Genomic DNA, 21,576 nt, shown 5'->3' with positions numbered 1-21,576 from the left:
TTTAAATTACAGAATAACCCAGAGTTTAGTAGATGTTAGAACACCAAAATAATTTTGGAGAGATCTCTCATGTCCATACATGGCATACTACTGGATTTTAGAGGAATTAGATACATGTTACAAATATTCTTTATTTCAAGGAATGTATTAGTTACCTGTGTAAGATGTATTAAATACTCATTCAGAGAATTAATTGTATTAACACTTGAAGGAGCCATTCCTTCTGGAAGATTCACTGTTTGGAAGACAATATTGGCACCTTCTGACTGATGTAGTAAGCAAATTTCATTTTTCATTTGTTCAATCTAAAGACAAGACACAAAACTATCATAATGAAGTAGCTCTTGCTATTAGATTAAAAAAATAATGAAAAATATATTGCTACATCACTCCTTATTAATAACCTAATTAATTTTCCCTTATAGTCTAAAACATTCTAATACTCCTTAAAATTACCTTTTAAAAATGCTATGATTTCATAAATCAATACATGCATAATAAATTCATCCAAATTTATCAAATTACCCCAGCAATCAAGGCAACTACACATATCATCACAGTTTTAAAACCCAGTGCATTCCTACTCTAGTAAGATTAAGTTTTGGAAAGAATTATTGCAGTGGTTATTAGACAGGTTTTTCTAGACAAATGTTTGCCTTTTCATTTAATTCAAAAGCTCTCTGGTTTCTCTAACAGTATGTAAAACATTATTTTAGACGATTAGTTTCTGGCAAATCTTTTTGCATCCCCAAAGCTGTCATAAAAGGTAAATTTAAACTTGGCTTCTTATAAGATAATATTTCATTCCTCATTCCTTCCCTGGAAGAACCGTTCCACAGAATATATTTTACAACTTAAAACAAGATACAGGACTCATAATTTCAAACACTTAATTTCTGTTACATATTTATAAATACAAAATGTAAGACTCCTGGCTTTTTTTATGAGAAAGATCTGTGAGTTTTTTGGACACAGTTCTCCCCAGAAGATAGGCATGCTTGGTGTTTAACATGATGGAATATTGCAAGGATTAAGCAACATCAAGAAGAATAAGATCTGAAGTTAAAAAGAACAAATGAGTAGTTCCATTACATAAATTTCAGTGAGATTTGTACAATGACACTATTCACATAAGCTAAATTCAATGTCTTTTGGTTCGTGTGGATTGTTCTAAATTACCAGTACAGCTGCTTTTGAAGTAGGAAATAAATTATATAAAATAAATTATATACCTTTTCATTGGCACTTGCCAGCTGATTAGACAAACTTGTTGCCTCCTTCTGAGTCTCTTTTAGCTCCTGTCTCAATTCTTCATTTCGTCCTGTAAGCTGGTCAACCTGGGCTTTCAAGTGCACACTAGCATCAAAGATCCCGTCTGAATTCTTTGACTCCATTGCCTAATGCAGTACAGTTAATTAACATAACAAATAAAAAGTGTAGAAAACTTTAATTAATCTTAAGTTTAATTTTTTTTTAGAGTAAATTTGAGCCCTCAAGTTTAGACTACATGAAATTAGCAAAAAGCATGACATTTTAACCCTGTAAATCCTGTAAAGCTAAATAATAATTTAGAAAGCAAGCTTACATGAACTAAGCGATCCAGACTAGGGATTATTAAGGCTGTTTCTCCTCCCTTCATGCTAGAATCATTCTGCATTTCCTTGATGGCTTGCAATATTTCTTTCATTCCTTGTTGAAGTTGTTTATTCTCTTCTGATAACTCTTTTACTGTAATAAAAGTTGTAAGTCTGTTAAAAAGCACTGGAAAAATGATTTAAGGTTTCCTAGGACATTTCATCATGATAACTGTTGATTTGATAAATTAAAAGAATGTTCATATTATACACACATAGGCATAATCAATTATGAAATTAAAATCAAGAGCTACTAGGAATATCTGGGAAGTGTATTTTTCTGATGAAATATCAAGAAAAGATAATTAAATGTTTCATGGGAACACAATTGACTTCACTGAACCTTCCAGTCTTCAATGTTTACCTCACTTTAAATTTCTTTAGTAGCCTGTCTGACTTTTACCAGTTCAGAAACATGGCTGTGATGGAAATGACTGGGTGTAACAATGAAGTATTTAGGAATTGCCTAAATTCCTTCTGCAGAATGAGAAAAAAGAAGCAATTAAATTATGTGGCTGTCAAGGACTCTCAAGACTCCTACTACCTGTAGCTTCTCAAAGAAATTCCAATTTCCAGCACAAACCGAGAAGTCTGAAAACTAAAAAAAAAAAAAAAAAAAAAAAAGGCAACAAACCTATCAGGACATTCTCTGCATTTAAACAATATGGCTAATCATCCTGAACAGCCAGGAGTGAACTGCAAAAACTTGAGTAGTTTCAAGTTTGAAGTGGTTTCAAGTCTCTTTTGACAATTCAAAAAGAATTTTAAGAAGTGTCATTCTCTGGCGGGAAAAAAATTAAGCTTCTTGTCCGAAGAAATTAAAATTATATTTATTTCTGAGTTTTCAAGCAGTGCACTTCAGTTAAGATAGATACATATGCAAGCAGCAAGTGGCTCTAACTCCCCAACACTTCCTTTGAGCCAGAAAAGCCCGACAATTACACAAGTTGTATAATTGTTACAAGTGGGATTACTCACACACTTAAAGCCTTTACTGTGTCTGAATCAAGAAGGAAAAACATGAGAGATAATGTTGCAATGTTTTTAGTGAATAAACTATGCTTCATGTACATTCACTGGTTTGGTAACACTATGATGTATATTTACTCATATACACAAAGATATACACAAGATTTTTTTTACAAGTCAAGTTATTTATGATCACAATTATAGAAACAGAACAACTAAATAAGCAAACTATCTACAGGTATCTGATAATATTCCCTAGTTTTAAAACAGGTTGCAACTTACATTTAGATTGAAATTTGGCTATTACAGTCCTGTTCTTCTCCAAATCTCTCTCTCTCTCACGTAATTCAGTTGCAAGATATTCATTCTAAAGAAAAAGACAAAGTTTTTTCTAGACAAAAAAATATGCAGAACCTAATTTTAGCAGTTTGATATTTTAGACCAAGACTTTTTCAAATTTGAAATACGCATTCACGAAAAATTCCCTGTCCACATACTGATTTCTTGCCTAAATAGGAACAGAAATGGATTCACTGGAATAGTTACATCAGGTATATCCCATATAACACTGTCCATTGAGAAATATGTACTCTTGGGTCATGCAGCAGCTGGAACAGTGGTCTGGTACAAACTAGAAGTCTGTAAGGCTTTGTAAGCTGTAGCTCTAGTGGTATGAAAACACCAAGAATCTCGAAATTACACTTGTGTTTAACTAGTTGCCACTCTATCACATAGGCTTAGAATCAAAATGAACCAAAAAAGTATTTTTGTTTTTTCCCAAGTAATCTGAATTCTCATGTATGCCAGAGGTTTTTTTAAGTAGATTTCCCACAGCCTTTCTCTCTTCAGCTGTACTCTTTTCTCTACTTTTTACAGAATTTTCTCTGTCTTCAGAATTTCAGCTAGTGCTATTCTATCTGTAAGTGTATTTCTGTATTCCAGATTATATGAGTTGCCAGGATATATTTACAAAAATATAAAATATTAACTTCTAAAAAATATTACCTAATATTCATTTTGGGATTTTTTTAAAAATCAGTTAAAAAAAGCTCCTAGATAAGTATTTTAACAAATATTTACAAAACAGGTGGTTTTAATTTATGAAAGAGAAATACAAGAAATGTTCATAAATTTGCTTTATGAACCTACCTTTGCTTCTACTTCAGCAATGTTATATCTGCTCAAGAAATCCAACTTCCTGGTATTCTTTCCCTTTTCTTCAGTAAAGCTGTCAGTCATCTGCATATTATCAGGGTCCAATCCTAAGTGCAAGTAGATGTACAAGTAATAAACTATCAGGAAATTGTAACTGGTCTCCAACCAAAAGAATACACCCCATTTATTATATCTGAGTTCTACTTTTCTACCTTTCCATCGGAGAATTATGGTACCCTGAGTGGCATGGAATAGAAATTTTAAGAATTTCAAACCATGAATTAAATAGATTTACTGGAAACTTTGGGGAGATCATTCTGCACCTATTGCAAGGCAATGACAGAAGGCTCGGTGATACAGTACAGGTCATAACAACTCAAGAAGATACTGGGCTGTAAGATCAGGAAATCCAAAATCACTCACCTCTTCCTACAGAGTGTGATTTATGAAAATGCATTTAACCTTTTAATTTAAACAAATTATTAACTATAACATAGCTATATTAACTGTAAACAGAATGTCTATGCTTATGTATAAACAGAAAGTTTTTTAAAGAATAATGTATATTAAAACATCCTACCTATTGTTGCAATTCTTCCTCCTTTCTCCTGAGCCAACTTACGAATGTGTTTTTTCAGTTCAATTCTTTCCTCTTCTAGTCTTTCAATCTGCATGTTATTACTCACAGATCAGATTTCCATTTTGTTCAAATGCATTTTTATTATGTAGCTCTTACACAAAAATAGGCTTTATCACTTACCTCTTGCAAAAGAATCTGGTTTTCTGCTCTATATTGCTGCTGCTTCAGTGCTTTGCTGTTTCTGAATTCATTTAAATCAATCATTGTCTTTGGCTCAAGACCTAAAAGGAAGTATATCACAGTTATTCTTTAAGGAGGAACATTAATGTTAGTTAATACAGTTAATGTGTGTAAGAACATATCTAGAGAAGTAGAGTAAAAAAAAAAACTTTGTTGATAGTTGAATATGATTCAACTATCTCTATATAACTATCTATGTAACATAAACACACATCTTATACTCCATATATTAAGAGCAAAAGAAAGCTTACTTTTACCTTAATTACTCAAAACCCAAAATGCAATAAAGTGGCACTTAAAATTAACTTTATATATGTTTAAATTCTTCTATTTAAAAATAAGCCTATCTGAAGTTTTCTCTGTGTGTTTCATCTAGCATTACAACTTCAGGATGCTGTGGTTTCCAAACAGCCCATTATGAAGCTTATTAGACAGTGTGTAATCAAAGAGGAATCAAAACCAAAAAAAGAGTAGAGAACCTATTCTCCTACTTTTTTCAGTCAAAGGAACCTGTAAGACAAGTTCATTCATGCATTTTGTCCATATTAATAAAAAATACTTGGAAATACTAGCAGAATACTTTATAATATAAAGTATTTTCAATGACTTGATATAGTAAAAAATTTCAACTATAGTATCCTATTTCAATTTTTACACAACAAATAATTGAACATGTACTGGATACAGCATACCTAAGCGCTCTCTGAGCTCTTCATTTTCATCAAGGAAGTCATTTATTTTAAGTTCAAGTTTATTGACTTCCTTAATTAATGACTCAATCTCATGTTCTCGTATTTTGACTTGCTTTCTTAAATCTTTGATTTCAGCAACAGCTTCTTCCAAACCATATATTCCCTGTAAAAATGCCACACAGGAAGTAAGAACAAAACAACCTATAGAAGACTTACTAAAATAGATCATGAATCTTTCTTTTATCATTACACAGACATGAAAAAATGTTTTCAAACTCTGTCACTCTTCTGCATTATGCTTCGTGAAAAAAGTTACTGAATAAAAAGCAGATGCTATAAATCTGTCCTTGACTACAGAGTGGCCTGGATATTTCAAAAGTGAGTCCTCAAACTACATGATCCTTTGAAGAATCATATATTGAGCATTCAATTACTGTTCAACAGGGAAGGGAAGCAGGAAGGGGAAGGCCATCAAAATAATTTATTTAATTTTTAATTAGAACAGTTAAATACGGGAGGACAAAATACTCTCCTAAAAATATGATTAATACCCTCTCCACTCTGACAAACTGCTTACCAGCTCATAGTCTCTCATTCTTTTCAAAGTTTCAACAAGCTCTTTGTCTTTTTCTCTAGCATGTGCTTCTGCCAATTCTGCTGATTTCTCAGCCTCTGTAGTTCTCTCTTCTAGCATTTTTAACTTTTCTTGCATGTCCCCAATTTGGTTCTGCTGAGCAAGAGATGAGTGACCTGGAAAGAAAAACCTTGATGTTTCCAATTCAACTAGGAATTCTTGCTATCTGCCATTAATCAAGACAGAAACACTTCAGAAAACATTATAAAGGAGATTTTAATTTCCTGCTCTTTTTAATTAGGAAATTACAAGACACTACATATAAGAGGTTGGGTTTTCTTCCCCCCAACATTTCCTTCGAAAAATATTTATCATAACTGAGTGCACAGAAGGGATATCAGAATTTATTTAGAACTGCATGCAGTTCCTCCTTTTCAATTCTTGATGGAGCTGAGATCTTATGTGTTATGCTCTAACTTTTACAGATCAGGTGTAGTTTTATTACCCATAAAACCCACTGAGGTAATTGGATAAATTTGAACTCTTCATGAATGCTTAATAAAAGAAAATTAAGAAAAAATATTAGAGACTAAAATTACTCAAATACTGCAATTTTTTTTTCCCCGTATTTCTAAAAAAAGAAAGAATGCACACTAAATTTGTGGTTTCTGATTTTCCTGATTTTGACATTAACACAAAATAGTCACGTTACCTTCATCTTTTTGGAGATCATCTTTTAATTTCTCAATAATGAAAGCATTTTTCTCCATTTCTTTGGTATACTGTTCAACTTGCTCAGTGAGCAATCTTATCTGAGCATCTCGCTCTTGCACACCCTATACATACAAAAGAAACTCCATTAAAGATCCTTCTTTACTGACAGGCAAACTACCAATACAGAATACTACATGGGAAGTGAAGAAATTACATGTAGCTAATACAAAACATTTTATAGAACATTAAACATACTATACTTACAAAAAAGAGTTCAGATATTATCTAGAAGTTCGGTATATAAATGCAAAGCAGGAAAAATAAAAAAGAAAATAAAAATAAAGCACAGAAAAATATGCAGCATTTTAGTATAATGATTTTAAGTGGAAACAATACTCTCAGAGTTTGCCAGTATTAGTTGAAAAGTATCAGATGATACAGGTTTCTTGCAGCTTCCTCATGAACAATTACCATTGGGAAATGCGAGACAGAAGCTCAAGATTGCAAGGACTAACAGTCCATCATACATGACACGTGAATTGCAGACAGTCTTTCACCAAGCCATCTAACTTCTAGAAATTTGTATCTTGTTTTGGATACATATACTTCCATAGGCACACACAGACTGAAAGTGACTTCTATGTATACTATCCTATTTCTGTACTTGTACATGAACTTTGGAAACAACATAGAAAGCTTTGCGTAATTTTTTTCTGTGATGAATAAAAAAGTGGTAAAAGATAAAAAAGAGACTTAAAAAAAGATACAGGCATTAATAATAATAAAATGTAAAATAATAATAATAATGTAAAAATCTCAATGTTTTGAAAAACAACTTTCAGGCTTTCTTACAAATATAACCACATTTGAAACCTGAAAGTACAGAGCTTAGCAAACCAGTAAAAACCTAGATATAACCCTTTAGAATATAAACATACATTGAAGGATAGCAAGCTCAGTTCATTTTGAGTAAAAACCTCAGCAGTAACTTGATTTATTGCTTAAAATGTATGCTTATTTCCACAAAACATTTCAGTGCTAATGTCACGCTAATAATGTCCCCTCACTCCCACAACTCCCCAAAAAAGCAACCTCTACAGCCATCTAATCAGCTGAAACCAAAAAACTGCTTATCAAAGATACTTTCAGCTGCTTTCCTCTTCTGATAGCTAAGGCTGATTTGTACTTTAGGGTGTTTTTCTCTTGAGAAGCTATCTGTACTACTAGGTTTGGAAGACTGTATAACTATATCTGATCATATAACTATATATGACCAAAATGTGACATAAATGTCATTACATATTTACTTAAAAAACTTGAAGCAAGGCAGGAAATCATCCTAGAATCAGAGAGTATGCTCTCCATACAGACTATTTCAGGATTCCTAATGGATCACGTTATTTTGGGGAGACAAGGAGGAGGTTATGTTTTTTAAGAAAGTGGAGACATTCAAAACCATGCAGAACTATGTTATTTTGCATGAATATGAGAGATATGCAAATTCAGCTAGCTCTATCATACAATGAACCACAGAGTTAACCAGGTGAGACAAAAGAACACAGAAAATTAAGTACTAGGTAAGACTGTTCCTTAACAAACTTAGTGGACAGAAGCTAAACTATATTTTAGAAACACTACATAATAGTTAGAAAAGATATGGAAATAACAGAGCAGCTACCAAGAGTTCAGGTCATACATACAGAGAAGTTTCCTTTGTACATTGTCTATTAAACTAACTTTGCAATGTAATGAATCGACCTGCCTTATAATTCTCAAAATTAAGTATTTCATATTTGCAAGCTACGAAAGAATAAATTTATATTTGGTCAATAGGATATTTAATTCATGGTGATTTCAATGTGTGCAATGTCTCACAAGAACTGTACCTGCTGAAGGGACAGTATACTGTTTCTGTCTACATCAAGTTGGACCATTTTCATTTTCTCTTCCATGGTAAGTAACATTTGCTGATACTCTAGGAGTTCATCATCTTTTGAAGCTAAGATTTTCTGAAAAGAAGATAAAATACCATCAGAACACTTGAATAATTCCTAGAAAGGATTTTAAAGGCACTAAAAAATACCTTCCATTCTTCAACTTTTGCATTTACAGCTGCCATGAGTGGATCATCTTCCTCATTCTTTGCTTTCAGCTGGTCTGAAAGATCCTGAACCTAGACATGCCATTTGAATGAACATCACATTACTAAAAAGGTTTGGGCCTATGTACAAACACACTATATCAAGTACATAATATTTAACAGATTAGTATTACAACAGCAAGGGAATGACTTCTGAGAACTGTGCATGACTATCATTCTATACAAAAACTTTTTGTGATCGACAGTCAAATTTTAAAATCTGTACCACATTCAAAGATCACACTATTTTTTAAAACCATTACTTTAGAGGAGTGTGTGGTTTTAACTGCATAGATAGAAAGCTTTAACTTAAGCTAAAATATGATTAGAAACCTAAAAAATATTTATACTAAATTATGAGTCATTTCTTACTTGAAATTTGTACCGATCTTTCTCTTTTCTTAACTCATCCATAATAATATCAGACTGTTGCACAATCAGTTTCATTTTGCTATATTCGTCAGTCATCTTCTCCATTTCTTGCACTGATTCCTCAAGGTTTTTCCTCATTTCTTGGTTTTGAATCTCTAACTTCTCATTAGCTTCAGTTAAATTCTGCAAAAATAAAGAAAACAGTGATTTTAGAAAGTGCCCATCTTAATAACTGAATAAGAAAGTCCTGAAAGTCTTACACAAAATTAGCACAGAATAGAGTATTTCCCCTCTAGGTTATCAATTTCAATAAATCCAAACAGCAAATATGACGTATCTCTCTCCCTCTCAGCAACTTCATTACCCCTGCCAAACTCATAGACACAGACTGTATGTATGACAGAACCCTACCATACTATGAATTCTCTTACTCCACATGACTTTATCTGTAAATTGACATAGTGTCATAAAAGACACTACGGTCAGTAAAGCTCCCATAGCTACTCAATAGAATGCATAGATTTTTACCTGAATTTCATCCAAATACTGGACAAGCTCAGAGCTTCTTTTGGACAGCTGTGATGTGTAATCAGAAACCTCTCCTCTTCGTGATTGAATTGCTTCCTTTTGAGAATCTATTTGCCTCTGATAGTCAACCACATCCTGACGCAATTGTTCATTCTGCACAAAAAGCAACCCAAACTTAAATCCACTTCTTAGAGTTGAAGACAAAGTTGTTGCACTTCTAGCGAGCTAACACAAAGAGCTAAGACATGTAAAACCCATCCAAATTCCTACAGTCTGCTTTTAAAAGTCTTAGAAGCCTCACCTTTTTCTTTATGTGCTTTTTCTTCATATTAAAAAGGAGGAAACAAGACCAAGAGAACAAAGCATGAAAAATATTAGAAATTAGCTTTGCTTTTGGAAGACTAAATATTAATCAATATAGAGACAAAATAAAATAACTTTCATTATACCTCTGCATGTATATACATACATACACATATATATAGAAGGGTATTTTAACAAATGATTATCAAGGTTTTACCCCAGAACAATAATTAAACAAATCTACTTGGCAATATTTAAGAAAAATAGTAAAAATTCAAAACCAAAAACCCAGGCCAAGCTAATGCATAGTAGGACTATTCAAATTGAAATATAAAGACTTCATAACCTCAATTAACTACATTTTATCAGAGCAGATGTACTACATATTGACTTTGCACTAGTAAATAGGAAATAATCCAAAATTAAACATCATACCAAATATTGTAAATACAGAAATATAGTAATGCATTTATAAAAAAAGTTGAAAATATAATAAATCAGCAATAATTTTTGCTAACCTCTCTCCTGAATCTGATGTTTTCATTTTCAGCATCTTCAATTCGAAGAGCAAGCTACAAGACAGAAAACATTTATATGCATCACTGACACCACAAAGAACTCCAGAAACCAAAAAAGAAAACAACTGCAGAGCAATCCTATTTCATCAGTGGTTTCTTTTTTTTTTTTAATTTTTAATTTTTTTAATTTCAGATTCAGATTTTTTTTTCAGAACATCAACTTTTCAAAATATTTGACAGAACAGCTTCTAGAGATGTCAAGCTCAAGCCCCTCTTACCTGTTCATTCACTTTCTTCTCCTTTTCCAACTCTCTTTCTGTTTCTGTTAACTGTCTCTCTTTTTGCTCCAATTGTTTTTCCAGTTGGCGGATCTCATCACGCAAAAAACGAGTATCACGACCACCAGCAGATTTTTGTGCCATCTTATGAACATAAAAATAACATTATAAATATAGTAGATATTCAAAGTAGAAAAAACTAAAAAAAAAAAAAAAACAAAGCAGATACTAAGACTAAAATAAATGGGATTTTTCAAGTATATAAAAAAAGCAAGTAATTATTCATCCAAGACTGGTGCATATTCAAAAAACAATAAAAAGCATTTGCTAAAATGTAGGGCTATTTCATCACTTTAAAAGACTAAATACTAGTCTAAAATAAAATAATTAGAAGACCCCACCAGAGCACTTTACACACTAACAAAATTTTAAAACATACCTCTAATTCATTTTGAAGTTTCATCAGCTTGGTTTTAAAATTATTTTCTGTTAAATAGAATAGACGTAGTGAATTACCCAATAAGGTAAAAGACATGTAAAACAACAATGGTTAACCTAAGACTTTAAATATTTGGTTTCATCAAAGCAGTTGACTTCAGAGCAGTTGGCATTTTGTCCAGTTCTCTAAACTTTAAAAAAGCCACAAAGCAGCAAGAACAAAAACCTAAAAAACACATTTAACAAATCATTTAGGAACAACATAAAAAAGCTTGCTTACCACATTTGGCTTGCTCTTCCCCCGCTTTTTCAACTTCTTCTAGTGCCAGTTCTACCTCTTGAGTTTTCATCTGAGAAAAGAAGCATAGCAAAGAAGAAATATTTACTACTACTATAAATTAAAAGATTGTTCCATAGACATCATGTTTAAAACATTTATTTGGGGAAATGTATTTGCATTTTCCATCTATATAACTATGTTATTCCAATTCACTTTCCACTACTAAATTCCAACAGCTACACAAGAAGGTACTCTGGTGCAAGCACACATTTAGCATATAAATTACCTTAGGAGTAAGCAGTATTTTCAGGAATGGGGGAAAAAAGAATAATTATGCTTCCATTTCAGCCAAAAAAACCAAAAAACAAATGCATCTGCAGAACTGAAGAAAGTAAGCCTTAATACAAACCTTCAGTAGTGATTGAGTAATTTTAAAAAGGTGTATCATTTTTTCTGGAGTTTCATTTTTTAAGTCTTTCCCATCAACCTAACGAAAGAGACAAAAGTTGTTTTACACTAATATCAATGAAATCCACAAAATACATCTTTCATGTATGTGAAGGACCAGAGAGAGTTTAGGGAAGAAGATATAATAAAACTCCCCATGCTCTCTTTTTCTCAAGCACCTTGAACATGATATCCAGCAATCTGTCAGCTAGTTCCTCTTGACGAGGCAGAGTATCTGGATCAACTTTCATGAGCTTCTTCCAATCTAAAATGGGTGCCATATTGCAGGTATGACTTTTTTTTTCCTGGAACGAAGATTAAAATAACAGCTATCAGGTATTAGCAGTGCAAACCAATTTTAAGTCAATGATTTAATGGAGGCTGGCCACTGAACAACCAGATGATTCTAATAACTGTTACACTGATTAACATTCTGTTCACATTTTGATCTATTGCAGACTAGGAGGCTATAATAAAACCATTTTTTCTTTATGTTAAAATTACATCATGCATACTCAATGAGTTCTTAAAACTATCAGTGAAGATCAGGACACACATGAAATCTGTATTTTAACTTCAATATCCTCTTCTTCTTCTCCATCTCTTAATGGGGAAGACATAAATAAGCCAATGAACAAACGAACAATGAACAAACACAAAAATCATTTAACATTTAAAACACAACAAACACTTTCTTTAGTTTGATACTGTGAGCACTGACTTCTTGACATTCATTGTATTAAACATCGTTTCTTTTTGATCAGAATATTTGAATTGACAAAGGACATTAATCAACTTAGAAACTGAGAAAAATCCCATCAGAAAGTGGTGGAAAATTTTCTTCTGCTGCTTACCTACTGGTTGCTGTGGGCCACAGTGATTTCTCACACTCCTATAAGTCAATGCAGTACCTGAAAAAGGCAGAAGGGATTTGAAATCTTTGATTATTCTATTCTTTGGAGCTGTCTCTAGACTTTCCAATCAATATTTCAAAAGGTAAATTCTGCCAAGTTTTGAACAGAATGTTTTTAATCTACTTATTGCCCTAAATTATGAACATAGCACAAATGGTTAGGAAAAATTAATAAATAAATAAAGCTAACTAAAATAGTAATGAAGTATTATTCAAAAAACTAATGACACAGCAAGGGTATGTATTTTATAGAAAAAAAAATCAAGCTAAATTAATAACTTCAGCAATGCTTTATGCTGATCACAGTATTTTGAGATCTGATCCATCACACATCCTGTTCCTCATTCAGCAGTTTAAAAACTCAACAACTGAAAACTCCTTCCTTAATAAAAGGCTGAAACTGGTATTACTTTCCAAAACTAATATGCATAAGCATTCTGAAAGAAGAGCTATCTGACTCAGAAATACAGTTGTATGCTTAAGGGAGGATAAAAATGACCTTCATCATTTCTGAATATGTGAACAACTTGAAAGATCCCCTATATTTACTATATTTCTTCAATGTTTGCTAAACAGAAAACATGCATTATATTCAACCCATGACTTCACAAGGATGATACCTTATATACATTATTGCTTTTCTGTTTTGTTGTAATGGCAAAGGATAATATAAGGAGAATACTGGCACTTTGACTTATTCAGTTAATTGAATACTACTTGATTTCAGCAACACATTTGTCTAAGGATCAGAGTCCTTAAACATTTTCATTTTTTCTTAAACAATGAGATATAGAACTTAGGACTTTTAAATGCTCAACATTCAAAACTGTTCTGAAAGCAAATACACAAACTTATTACTGTCAATCCTTTCCTACCTTCCATCTCTGGTATACCTTTTTCCCTTAACTTACAAAATAATGTCCTAAGAAAATATCAGTCCTAAAATTTTATCCAAAAGGAGAGGTATCTGTACATAAACAACTGAATCAAACTTACCGGGAGACTAGCTATAGTAAGGTAGAGGGGGAAGGGGGCACAACCTGTGCACAGTGTATGTCCCACAGTATACACATCCTGTGAGAGAATTTATTTAATTGAAGAGTTTTTCATCATTTTTTTCATCCATTGTCCCCAACTAAAACCTGTAGTTTTAGTAAACAGATGATCCATGTAGTGAGATGCTGAGCTCATGGGTCTACAAAATGTGCGCAATAGATGGGTATTTGGTATTACTTTCCACAAGATTTTCTGGACTTACTCAGGGAATCAAACATACTTAAAACAGCCAGATGTTGAAAAGTCCAGCAGATTTAGGTAGAAAAGGAAGTCTGGAGGGTATATTCAAGTATTACCAATGCCCTGGTCTGACTACAGGAAGCCACGCAGGGCAGCCAAGCTCACATGGTGATACCTTCCCATCACAGCGAGATCAAGCACCACGAGGAAGAGCAGTTCTTTCCCCACCAAGGTGTGTAAAATGGGCAGCACAGAATCGTGCACTCGAGGGAGACTTAGCATCAGGAAGCACCACAGTCATACGGTAGATGTGCTCTGCTAACTCCATTTGTTTATATGCGGTAATTCAGATTGAGATAGTTTTGTTTTTCAAATTGCATTTACCCAGAGTAGCTCTGCGAAGCACAAGATCTTAATTATAAGACCAAGACCCAACCAAGAGAGGATCTCTGCAGGGTTCCCATTCTCTCCTGTTTGGCATATCCCAGCCACAGGATACAGTGGTGACAGCACAGGATCCCTCCACGATACTGCTGAGACAATTTTGTCACCGTTTCATTCCAGCTCTTCTGGAATTAAAAAATTGCCTTATTTTGCAGCCGCCTTCCCAACGAGGCGCAGCAGAGGCAGCAGCCGAGAGCGGACACAGCGGGACCTCCTTGCCCAGCCTCAGCCCGCGCCCGGGGGCGCCTGCCCGGGACCCGCGGCCGGCCCGCAGGAGCGGAGCGGCCCCGCCGCCGCCGCCAGCCCGGCCGCTCCCGGGGGAGCGCGGGCCGCTCCAGCCGGGGGCAGCTTTTGATCTCCTTGTCCGAGCACCTCCCGCCCCGTGGCCTCACCGCTCCCGGAGGATGACGGTGGCCGCTGCCAGGCGACGCCATCAGACACTCCCGCGGACCCGGAGACTCATGGACGCAGGGAAAGTCAGCGCTCCCGCGGCACCCACAGACAAGCCCCACGGTTCCAAGAGGGCTCTTCCAGTCCCGAGGGGCAGCCAGGAAGGTAGGGCGCGATACCGCCCGGGCGCGCCGCTTGCGCCGGGGTAACGGCCCCGAGCCCCACCCCCGCCACCGAGCGGACTCCTCAGGACTACAGCTCCCGGCATGCCTCTGAGCCGGCCGCACCGCCCACCTCCTTCCCGACACCCTCTACAGGGCGGTGAGCGGGGCGGTGCGCTTGCGCCGTGTGCGGCGGCGGCGGCGGAGCGCGCGGTGGGTGGCGGCTCCGGTGGCGGGGCTGTGGCCCCGGTGTTTGTCCCAGCCTCAGGTAGGGCGGGCACGGCGCGCTGCGGCCGCGACCCCGCGACGGGCCTTGCCGGGGGTGAGGGAAGGAGGGAGGAGTGGGTCCGGTGTAGCTGCTGCCCACGGTAGTTTCGGTCCGCTGTCTGTGCCTGCCGTGCCGCATCGGTGAGCTCTCCGCGCCTGCCGGGCTGCGGTGCGGCCTCGGCCTCTGACTACGCCGCTTGAGCGGTGTACGGGACCGCGCCCTGGTTCGGCCGCCTCCGCCGCCCGGCCTTCCCTTACCGTACCTGCCTCGCCCTAGGGCTGCAGGCAGCGTGCTGGTTCCTGCCCGGCCGGCGGGAGAGCTGCGGGACTGCCCGGATACGAGTGTGCTTTGGGGGTCGGTAGGGAATAGTGGGGGCCAGAAGGCACGGGGAAAATCACACCTAGTGATTTCGAGTAGTAGTCGAATCCATTGGGTACTACTGGCCAGCAAGTCTGAGTTTTGGCAGTGATTTGATGGCCGAGAAAGTTTGGGATCCTGTGTTTTAGTTAAATGGGTGTGAAGATATCTATTCAAATAAAAAAAAGAAAACTAGTAACCCTTCCAGGTGTGTTTATCTCCTTGTATTTATTTATTCAACAGCTGTGGAGAGCTGAAATGGATTTGTTTTGTTTTGTTTTTAATGGTAAGAGAAAGGTGATTATAACGCTATCTTTCTACGTCTGTCCTTTTTTTGATTAATAATTGTTTTCGATTTTTTTGCTGTCACTTGATCAGTGTTGATATTTAATGAAGACTGACAAAATGCAAGATGCCCTGTGCTCCTTATAGTTATGCAACTTGTTCCAGTCACAACACAATTTCAAAGACTTCTTTATCTCAGCTAGGGGTTAGTTAATTATAGTTCGATATTGGGTGCAAAAAGCAAAAGATATTTGGTGTAGTTAGGAAAGGGAAGGAGACTGGGTTATATTTAATGAATGGGTAATGTTACTAAAAATAAAATTAATTATGGTTAAGTGTAAGAAAATTATTTCTTAGTAGCAGGAACTTTTGTAGGTGTAGGAGCTGTCGCAGAAAATAATGGCACCTTAGCCACAAACTAAGCCTTCAGGAAATGAATCCTTCTGTGGTAGAGAAAATAATCAATTGATGCTAGAATGCTTCTGTATAGGAGCTTTCTTTTTAAATCATCTTCATCATCTTAGCAAGCTGTTAATGCGAGTATAGCTATTTAATATGCATCAGCATTTTTGAGTGTTCTGTTGCAGAATCAGCAGAGAACACTTTATTACATTTACTGGTAGTGAAACCATATCTGGTTTGTAATTGTGTAGTACAGCTAGTAAAGACCATTGGTGCAGAAGTAAAAGGTATTTAGATTTAAGGTGGACATGGAAACTCCAAAAATGAAAAAAAAGTAAAATGAAGTATTAACCACACACACAATGAGGAAACATTTAAAATACAGTATGGCTTGGACCGAGTAAATTGGTTTTTCTTGTGTTTTTCATCACCTCACATGATGAAATTTGTGTAAGTGAATCATCTTTTTGTGGGAATAGATACTTGCCGTTCTGGAGCCAAGAAATTATTTCAGCTCCATAGTGGATGGTTTGACCTACTCTGATAGAAGAGTTAGGCATCCATGTTAAATCACAGCTTTGATAACAGTGTGCCCTTGCAAAGACCTAATAGAAAAACTGCACTGTGGAAAGCCTAATGGAATGTTATTTAAAGTATACAAGAAATCGTATACAGACCCAGCATGCTAAGTACAGATGGAGTAGCAGAGTCTGAGGGCTGTATTTTCAGCTTATACCTCACATGTAGCTTTTGTTCATTTATTCTTTGGAGTAAGCATGCAGTTTCTGCTGTTGTGTTTCTGGAACACTGAGTGGTATTAAGTGTTATTTTAGAGACACTGTTTTTCCATCAGTGAAGCCACCAAAGATATTTTATGTAGTTACTCTAAATAGAACAAGATTGCTTTGTTACTGTTTCAATGTAGCAAAAAGCCCTAAAGGTTTGACATTTAAATGCGAGATTCTGTTACTGACTTTTTAAGTTACAAAGTGCAAGCTAGACCTGTGTGGTTTGTATTTCAACTGGCTTGTACCAGTTGCATTTAACAAATTGAAGCTAAACCACCAGCTAAAACAGTGTCTTCATCTCATCCATTTTAAACTGCATTACATTTTGGTCCTTGTTTGTACCAGAGTGACGTAGAATGTCCCAAGTGTTAGTTGAACTGCTTGGTTGCCAGCAAGTTCTTTTTGGTTGGGAGATCTTTCATCTGGCCTGCAACGTGTGTTTTAACTTTGTATCAGAACTGCCTGTGTTCTTCTAGTTAATCCTTCAGAACCGCCTGAAGAGAAGGCTGGAGGCCATTAACTTCCTGTGTAGTGAAGAGTATTTCGTAGTAGTCCCATGCCTCTTGATCTGGTAGTGAAAACCTTGCAGAAGAAGGTTTTCACAATTAAACTTCTCTTGTTATATTTATCCTGTTTTAGAATCTCAGCAAGATGAAAGGGGAATCCAAGCATATTTTGTATTATTTGTCCTCTCATCTTCCTAAATACCTCTTGCCTTCTAGATCAGATTCAAGCCCAGTCATTTAAATCTCAGCTGTGCATCTAAGTTGTTTCATATTGGAATTAAACCTTGGAGTGGTATTTTTAAGAGTAGATAAAGTTTAAGGTTTTGTTAGAAAGGCAAAACAGAAACAAAATGAGGATCTCTCTGTCCGTAAACACTTGTAAATCAGCAGAAAGAATGTTCAGTTTAACTCAAAATAAAAATAAACAAAGGTTAGCACGTAGGCAATACAAATTAGGACATTAGCAGAGCCTCAGAAGCTGAATTAAAATGCTATTTTTAAGTGGCTGTGCTACTGGTTTGTATATATCTCTGCTGATATGCATCAGTTCAGCTACCAGCTCTTACATTAACTAATTGGTCACCTGTTTAAAAATAAAAATAAGCCTTGGAGTGGTTTTAACAGCTCTTAATTTTCTTCCACCTTTGTTAATTTGAAGGTTTTCTGTGTGAACTGTACATAATGTTCTAAACAGTTTAGAACCTTTAGTGATTAATAAAGTTTGTCTCTAGAGTAAATAAATATCCAGTATTGCCTGATTATGTCTCAGTAAATTGGCATAACATGTTGTTATTAATGCCTTTCGATCCATGAAAGTACCAGTACTCATAGAAGAAAAATATTTAAATGTATGTTTAAGTTTATAAAGTTTGATAGTCACATGCGTCTAATGGACAAAAACATATTTGTTCCTGCAAGGGTCTTTTAATCTAAGGTGGCAGATAGCTAATTATGGAGTGCTAAATAGCTTCTGCATGTTTTCAGGATTGCAACTGTATTCTTGCCAAGATACACACTTGACAATTTTTTCTAAATTTTAATGGACAGAAAACAGCTTGTGCAGTCCCAAATTTCCCAGATGAGAATACTCTTAGAACATTACTATGCATTTTTTGACAGGTTTTCTTATGCAGACTACTGCATCTTGAAGCATGTAGTGTGCTAAACTGTCTGTAGTGTCATGCATTTAGTAGCAATGGTTGAGAAATATTTTGTTTTCTAAACTTTTAAAAGTGCTTTGGCTCTTCGTTTTTTGTCAATGCATTTTTTCACTTTTGTGGGACTTTCTTACATTTCACTCTTGTCTGTTATTCTTGAAGACTGGGTGAACTATTAGAGGGATCTCAAGAAGCTGGAAGAGGAAAACTGTGCCTTATGAGCCAAATGGGCTTGAGAATTCTGGTTCTCTTCTGCCCTTTCCACTTAATGTCTCTGTACAAACATGAAAATGGTGCAGTGCAAAGTGCATATTTCTGTGCCAAACAGCCTAAGAAATTTAGTCCAATGATAGGCTGTTTTGCACAGCCTGGGTATTCTTTTTTTTTTTCAGTTGACTCTCATGACTACTGTGCAGTTTCTGACTCTCAAGGCTTACCTGCTGCTTATTGTTTTCAGCTGTATATTCTTCACAACATGGTCAGATACTGTTGTAAATTAAAGCATCCAACAGAAGTCTTTGTAATAAAATATGTGAAGTACATATCTGTCCTGATTTCATCCAGTCAGATGGTAGCTCTGTGGCTGTGCACTAGACCACAAGCTGGCAGTCATACAGCCCAAGGGTTGGTTAAGGTATTTCAGGGTCAGTATTAGAAGCTGTGAAAGTAGCAGGTAGGTGAGATGAAAAAATAACTTGAGGGATGGTCATTCTCTTTGCATGTTTAGGACTAGGCAGTGGTGTAGTTCTCCCTCAAAGCAAGTCTGTTTTAACAAAGAAATTGTTAGGCAGCATTTTGCAGGTGTTTATCAAATACATTCAGCACTGGAAGTGAAGTAGTGACACTTGCAAGACCATACTTGGGTTGGTGGACATGTCAGTTGGGTAAGAAGGATAATATATTCACTCACATAAGCAGCCCAGTCATACCAAGGCTTCAGCAGCCTCTTGCACATCTGTGATTTGCAAGGTTCTCAGTCTTATATACTCCTTATATGACTTCTTACTTTCCAACATCAAACTGATAACAGATTAGTTGGTGTGAAAGTAGTTTTGGTTGCCAAGAAGCAGTTGCTGTTTTCCATTGAGTTTAATGGCAGGCATACTCTTGCCTGGCTTACCAACTACAGATGATCTTTTATAAACTTCTGTTTTAGTTTTGCGTTTTCAACATGTTGATTATCATTGCAGGTTTGGGGCTTTCAGTGTGAGGGTGGACCCAGCTACAGTAGCAGATAGGAAGTAGTAGTTCTGATGGCAAGACTTCCTCAAAATCTGCGTTGTTAAGCTAACATAAAGGACTGCAACTGGGTTTTTTTTCCATATTTATGCTTTGAGTCAGCAAGAGCATTAAAAGTACCCCGTAATCAGACCAGGTGGAAAAAATGTAATTTTCCTAACTCTGTGTATCTTTACAGTATATTTCAGGAAAATAAAACCTTAGAATGCAAGTTGGAAGTAGTAAAGTACCTGTGCTGCAGTTTTGTGCACTCTACAGGTTGTACGTGGCCTTACATTTCCCATTTTTCTCTTTGTGCTTAGTCTGGAAGCATAAGTGCTTGAATAAGCACAGGGGACCTGACTGTATTTCCATTATGCTTGTTTTCAAGACCTAGTGCTTTAGCACACAACTAGAATTTGAGAGGGGTGTGATGCTTTAGAGGTTACCAAGTTTGGTACAGTTCAAGCAGTATGTTGTGTGACTTGTTGCTAAAACCAGAACAGGGCATTTTGTTGCATATATTCATTGCTTACAGTAAATTTAGTAAAACTGTCCAGGATTACCTGGAGTGTCTGACTCAAATGCTTGTCTTAAAAGACCAAAGTACAGCCATGTATTTGCATGTAGTTGTAATTGTATCCGTGATTGACAAGTACGTATAAAGAAGAGGGTGAATTGCAAAAAAAAAAAAAATTCCATGTTAAATTCCCATGTGAATATTTTCTGGAGTTCTCTGAAAAGTTTTTCTGATGATGAGCTAGCCACTAAAACATGAACTTTGGAGTTATCTAATATTGGAATTTATTGATGCTTGAGAGTTCCCTTTCATTCAAATGAAGACAATATTTTCCATACAACTGGCATGTAGGTAAGTGGAGCTCTGTCAGGGAGCAGCATAGTCAATAGTGATGTAGAGTGTGGAGTTCTGAGTGGAAAGAGTATTAAAAATTCAGAGCAAAATGAAAGGCTTGTGAAAGCATCAGAATGACCTAGGATTAAGGGATAAATAAAATAGATGTTTTGACATACTTTTTCACGTGTGGAAAAGTGAAAACCTACTAAAAATTGAAAGAGCTAATAATGAAGGCTGGTTAAGCTTTTCATTTCGATAAGATGCAATACTTAGGAATAATCTTGGGTTTTTGCTAGTTGGGTAACAGTAGCTGTTTCTAAATTAGTTTTGTTAAAGAATTAGAAATCACCAGAACCCTACTGACCTAACAATGCCTTTTCTTGAAGGTTGCATTTAAATAAATGTTAGAGTTGGTTTTGTGTGGTAATATTACTATGTCACAGCATTTAAAATAATAAAGGCTTGTATGTTGGAAAATCCTGACATATTTGTTGGTCCTTTCCAGATGTCACTGCTTTTCAGTAGAATTAGTGAACTTGAAGAACTGTTCAGAAGCTGTTGCAAAAAGGGAATTTCAAATTCTGGCAGGGTAGAAGCATGTGTTTCATATCCACCTTCTTTGAAGGGGGAACTAAAAAAGTGTGAGTTCAAGTTCAAAAGTGGGCTGTCATTTCATGTATTGCTGTAGCATGCTTGGTTTTCTTTTTTTAATAAGATTTCTCTGGCTGCCAAG

General features: G+C 35.9%; 2 protein-coding genes across 3 annotated transcripts in view; one reads left to right on the top strand and one right to left on the bottom strand.

The window, feature by feature from the left end:
- The window catches only part of LOC131591771 (centrosomal protein of 290 kDa-like), a 50,010-nt gene extending 35,010 nt beyond the window's left edge, over window positions 1-15,000 (bottom strand). The window contains exons 1-22 of the mRNA XM_058862814.1: window positions 14,848-15,000; window positions 12,717-12,773; window positions 12,042-12,167; window positions 11,825-11,902; window positions 11,416-11,485; window positions 11,137-11,183; window positions 10,698-10,841; window positions 10,420-10,473; window positions 9,599-9,751; window positions 9,071-9,253; window positions 8,642-8,731; window positions 8,445-8,567; window positions 6,557-6,680; window positions 5,848-6,020; window positions 5,271-5,433; window positions 4,519-4,619; window positions 4,339-4,426; window positions 3,753-3,865; window positions 2,886-2,970; window positions 1,586-1,728; window positions 1,233-1,397; window positions 156-305 (exon numbers count right to left, since the gene is read on the bottom strand). Coding sequence (XP_058718797.1) covers window positions 156-305; window positions 1,233-1,397; window positions 1,586-1,728; window positions 2,886-2,970; window positions 3,753-3,865; window positions 4,339-4,426; window positions 4,519-4,619; window positions 5,271-5,433; window positions 5,848-6,020; window positions 6,557-6,680; window positions 8,445-8,567; window positions 8,642-8,731; window positions 9,071-9,253; window positions 9,599-9,751; window positions 10,420-10,473; window positions 10,698-10,841; window positions 11,137-11,183; window positions 11,416-11,485; window positions 11,825-11,902; window positions 12,042-12,143 — 2,349 coding nt within the window. The 5' untranslated portion in view covers window positions 12,144-12,167; window positions 12,717-12,773; window positions 14,848-15,000. The remainder of the gene's footprint in view (window positions 1-155; window positions 306-1,232; window positions 1,398-1,585; window positions 1,729-2,885; window positions 2,971-3,752; window positions 3,866-4,338; window positions 4,427-4,518; window positions 4,620-5,270; window positions 5,434-5,847; window positions 6,021-6,556; window positions 6,681-8,444; window positions 8,568-8,641; window positions 8,732-9,070; window positions 9,254-9,598; window positions 9,752-10,419; window positions 10,474-10,697; window positions 10,842-11,136; window positions 11,184-11,415; window positions 11,486-11,824; window positions 11,903-12,041; window positions 12,168-12,716; window positions 12,774-14,847) is intronic.
- A 173-nt stretch (window positions 15,001-15,173) lies between these two features.
- The window catches only part of LOC131592040 (protein O-mannosyl-transferase TMTC3), a 30,225-nt gene continuing 23,822 nt past the window's right edge, over window positions 15,174-21,576 (top strand). Inside the window, exons 1-2 of one of the 2 annotated variants that reach the window (XM_058863283.1) lie at window positions 15,216-15,274; window positions 15,875-15,917. The gene's annotated coding sequence lies outside the window, so the exon portion shown is untranslated. Of the gene's footprint in view, window positions 15,275-15,874; window positions 15,918-21,576 lie in introns of both variants that reach the window. The other variant, XM_058863284.1, reaches the window with a different exon arrangement.

The sequence above is a fragment of the Poecile atricapillus genome, chromosome W, assembly GCF_030490865.1.
Source record: "Poecile atricapillus isolate bPoeAtr1 chromosome W, bPoeAtr1.hap1, whole genome shotgun sequence".
In the NCBI taxonomy this organism is placed as follows: domain Eukaryota; kingdom Metazoa; phylum Chordata; class Aves; order Passeriformes; family Paridae; genus Poecile; species Poecile atricapillus.
Note: the sequence above shows the minus strand (reverse complement) of the source record. Positions and strands in the feature narration are given on the sequence as shown.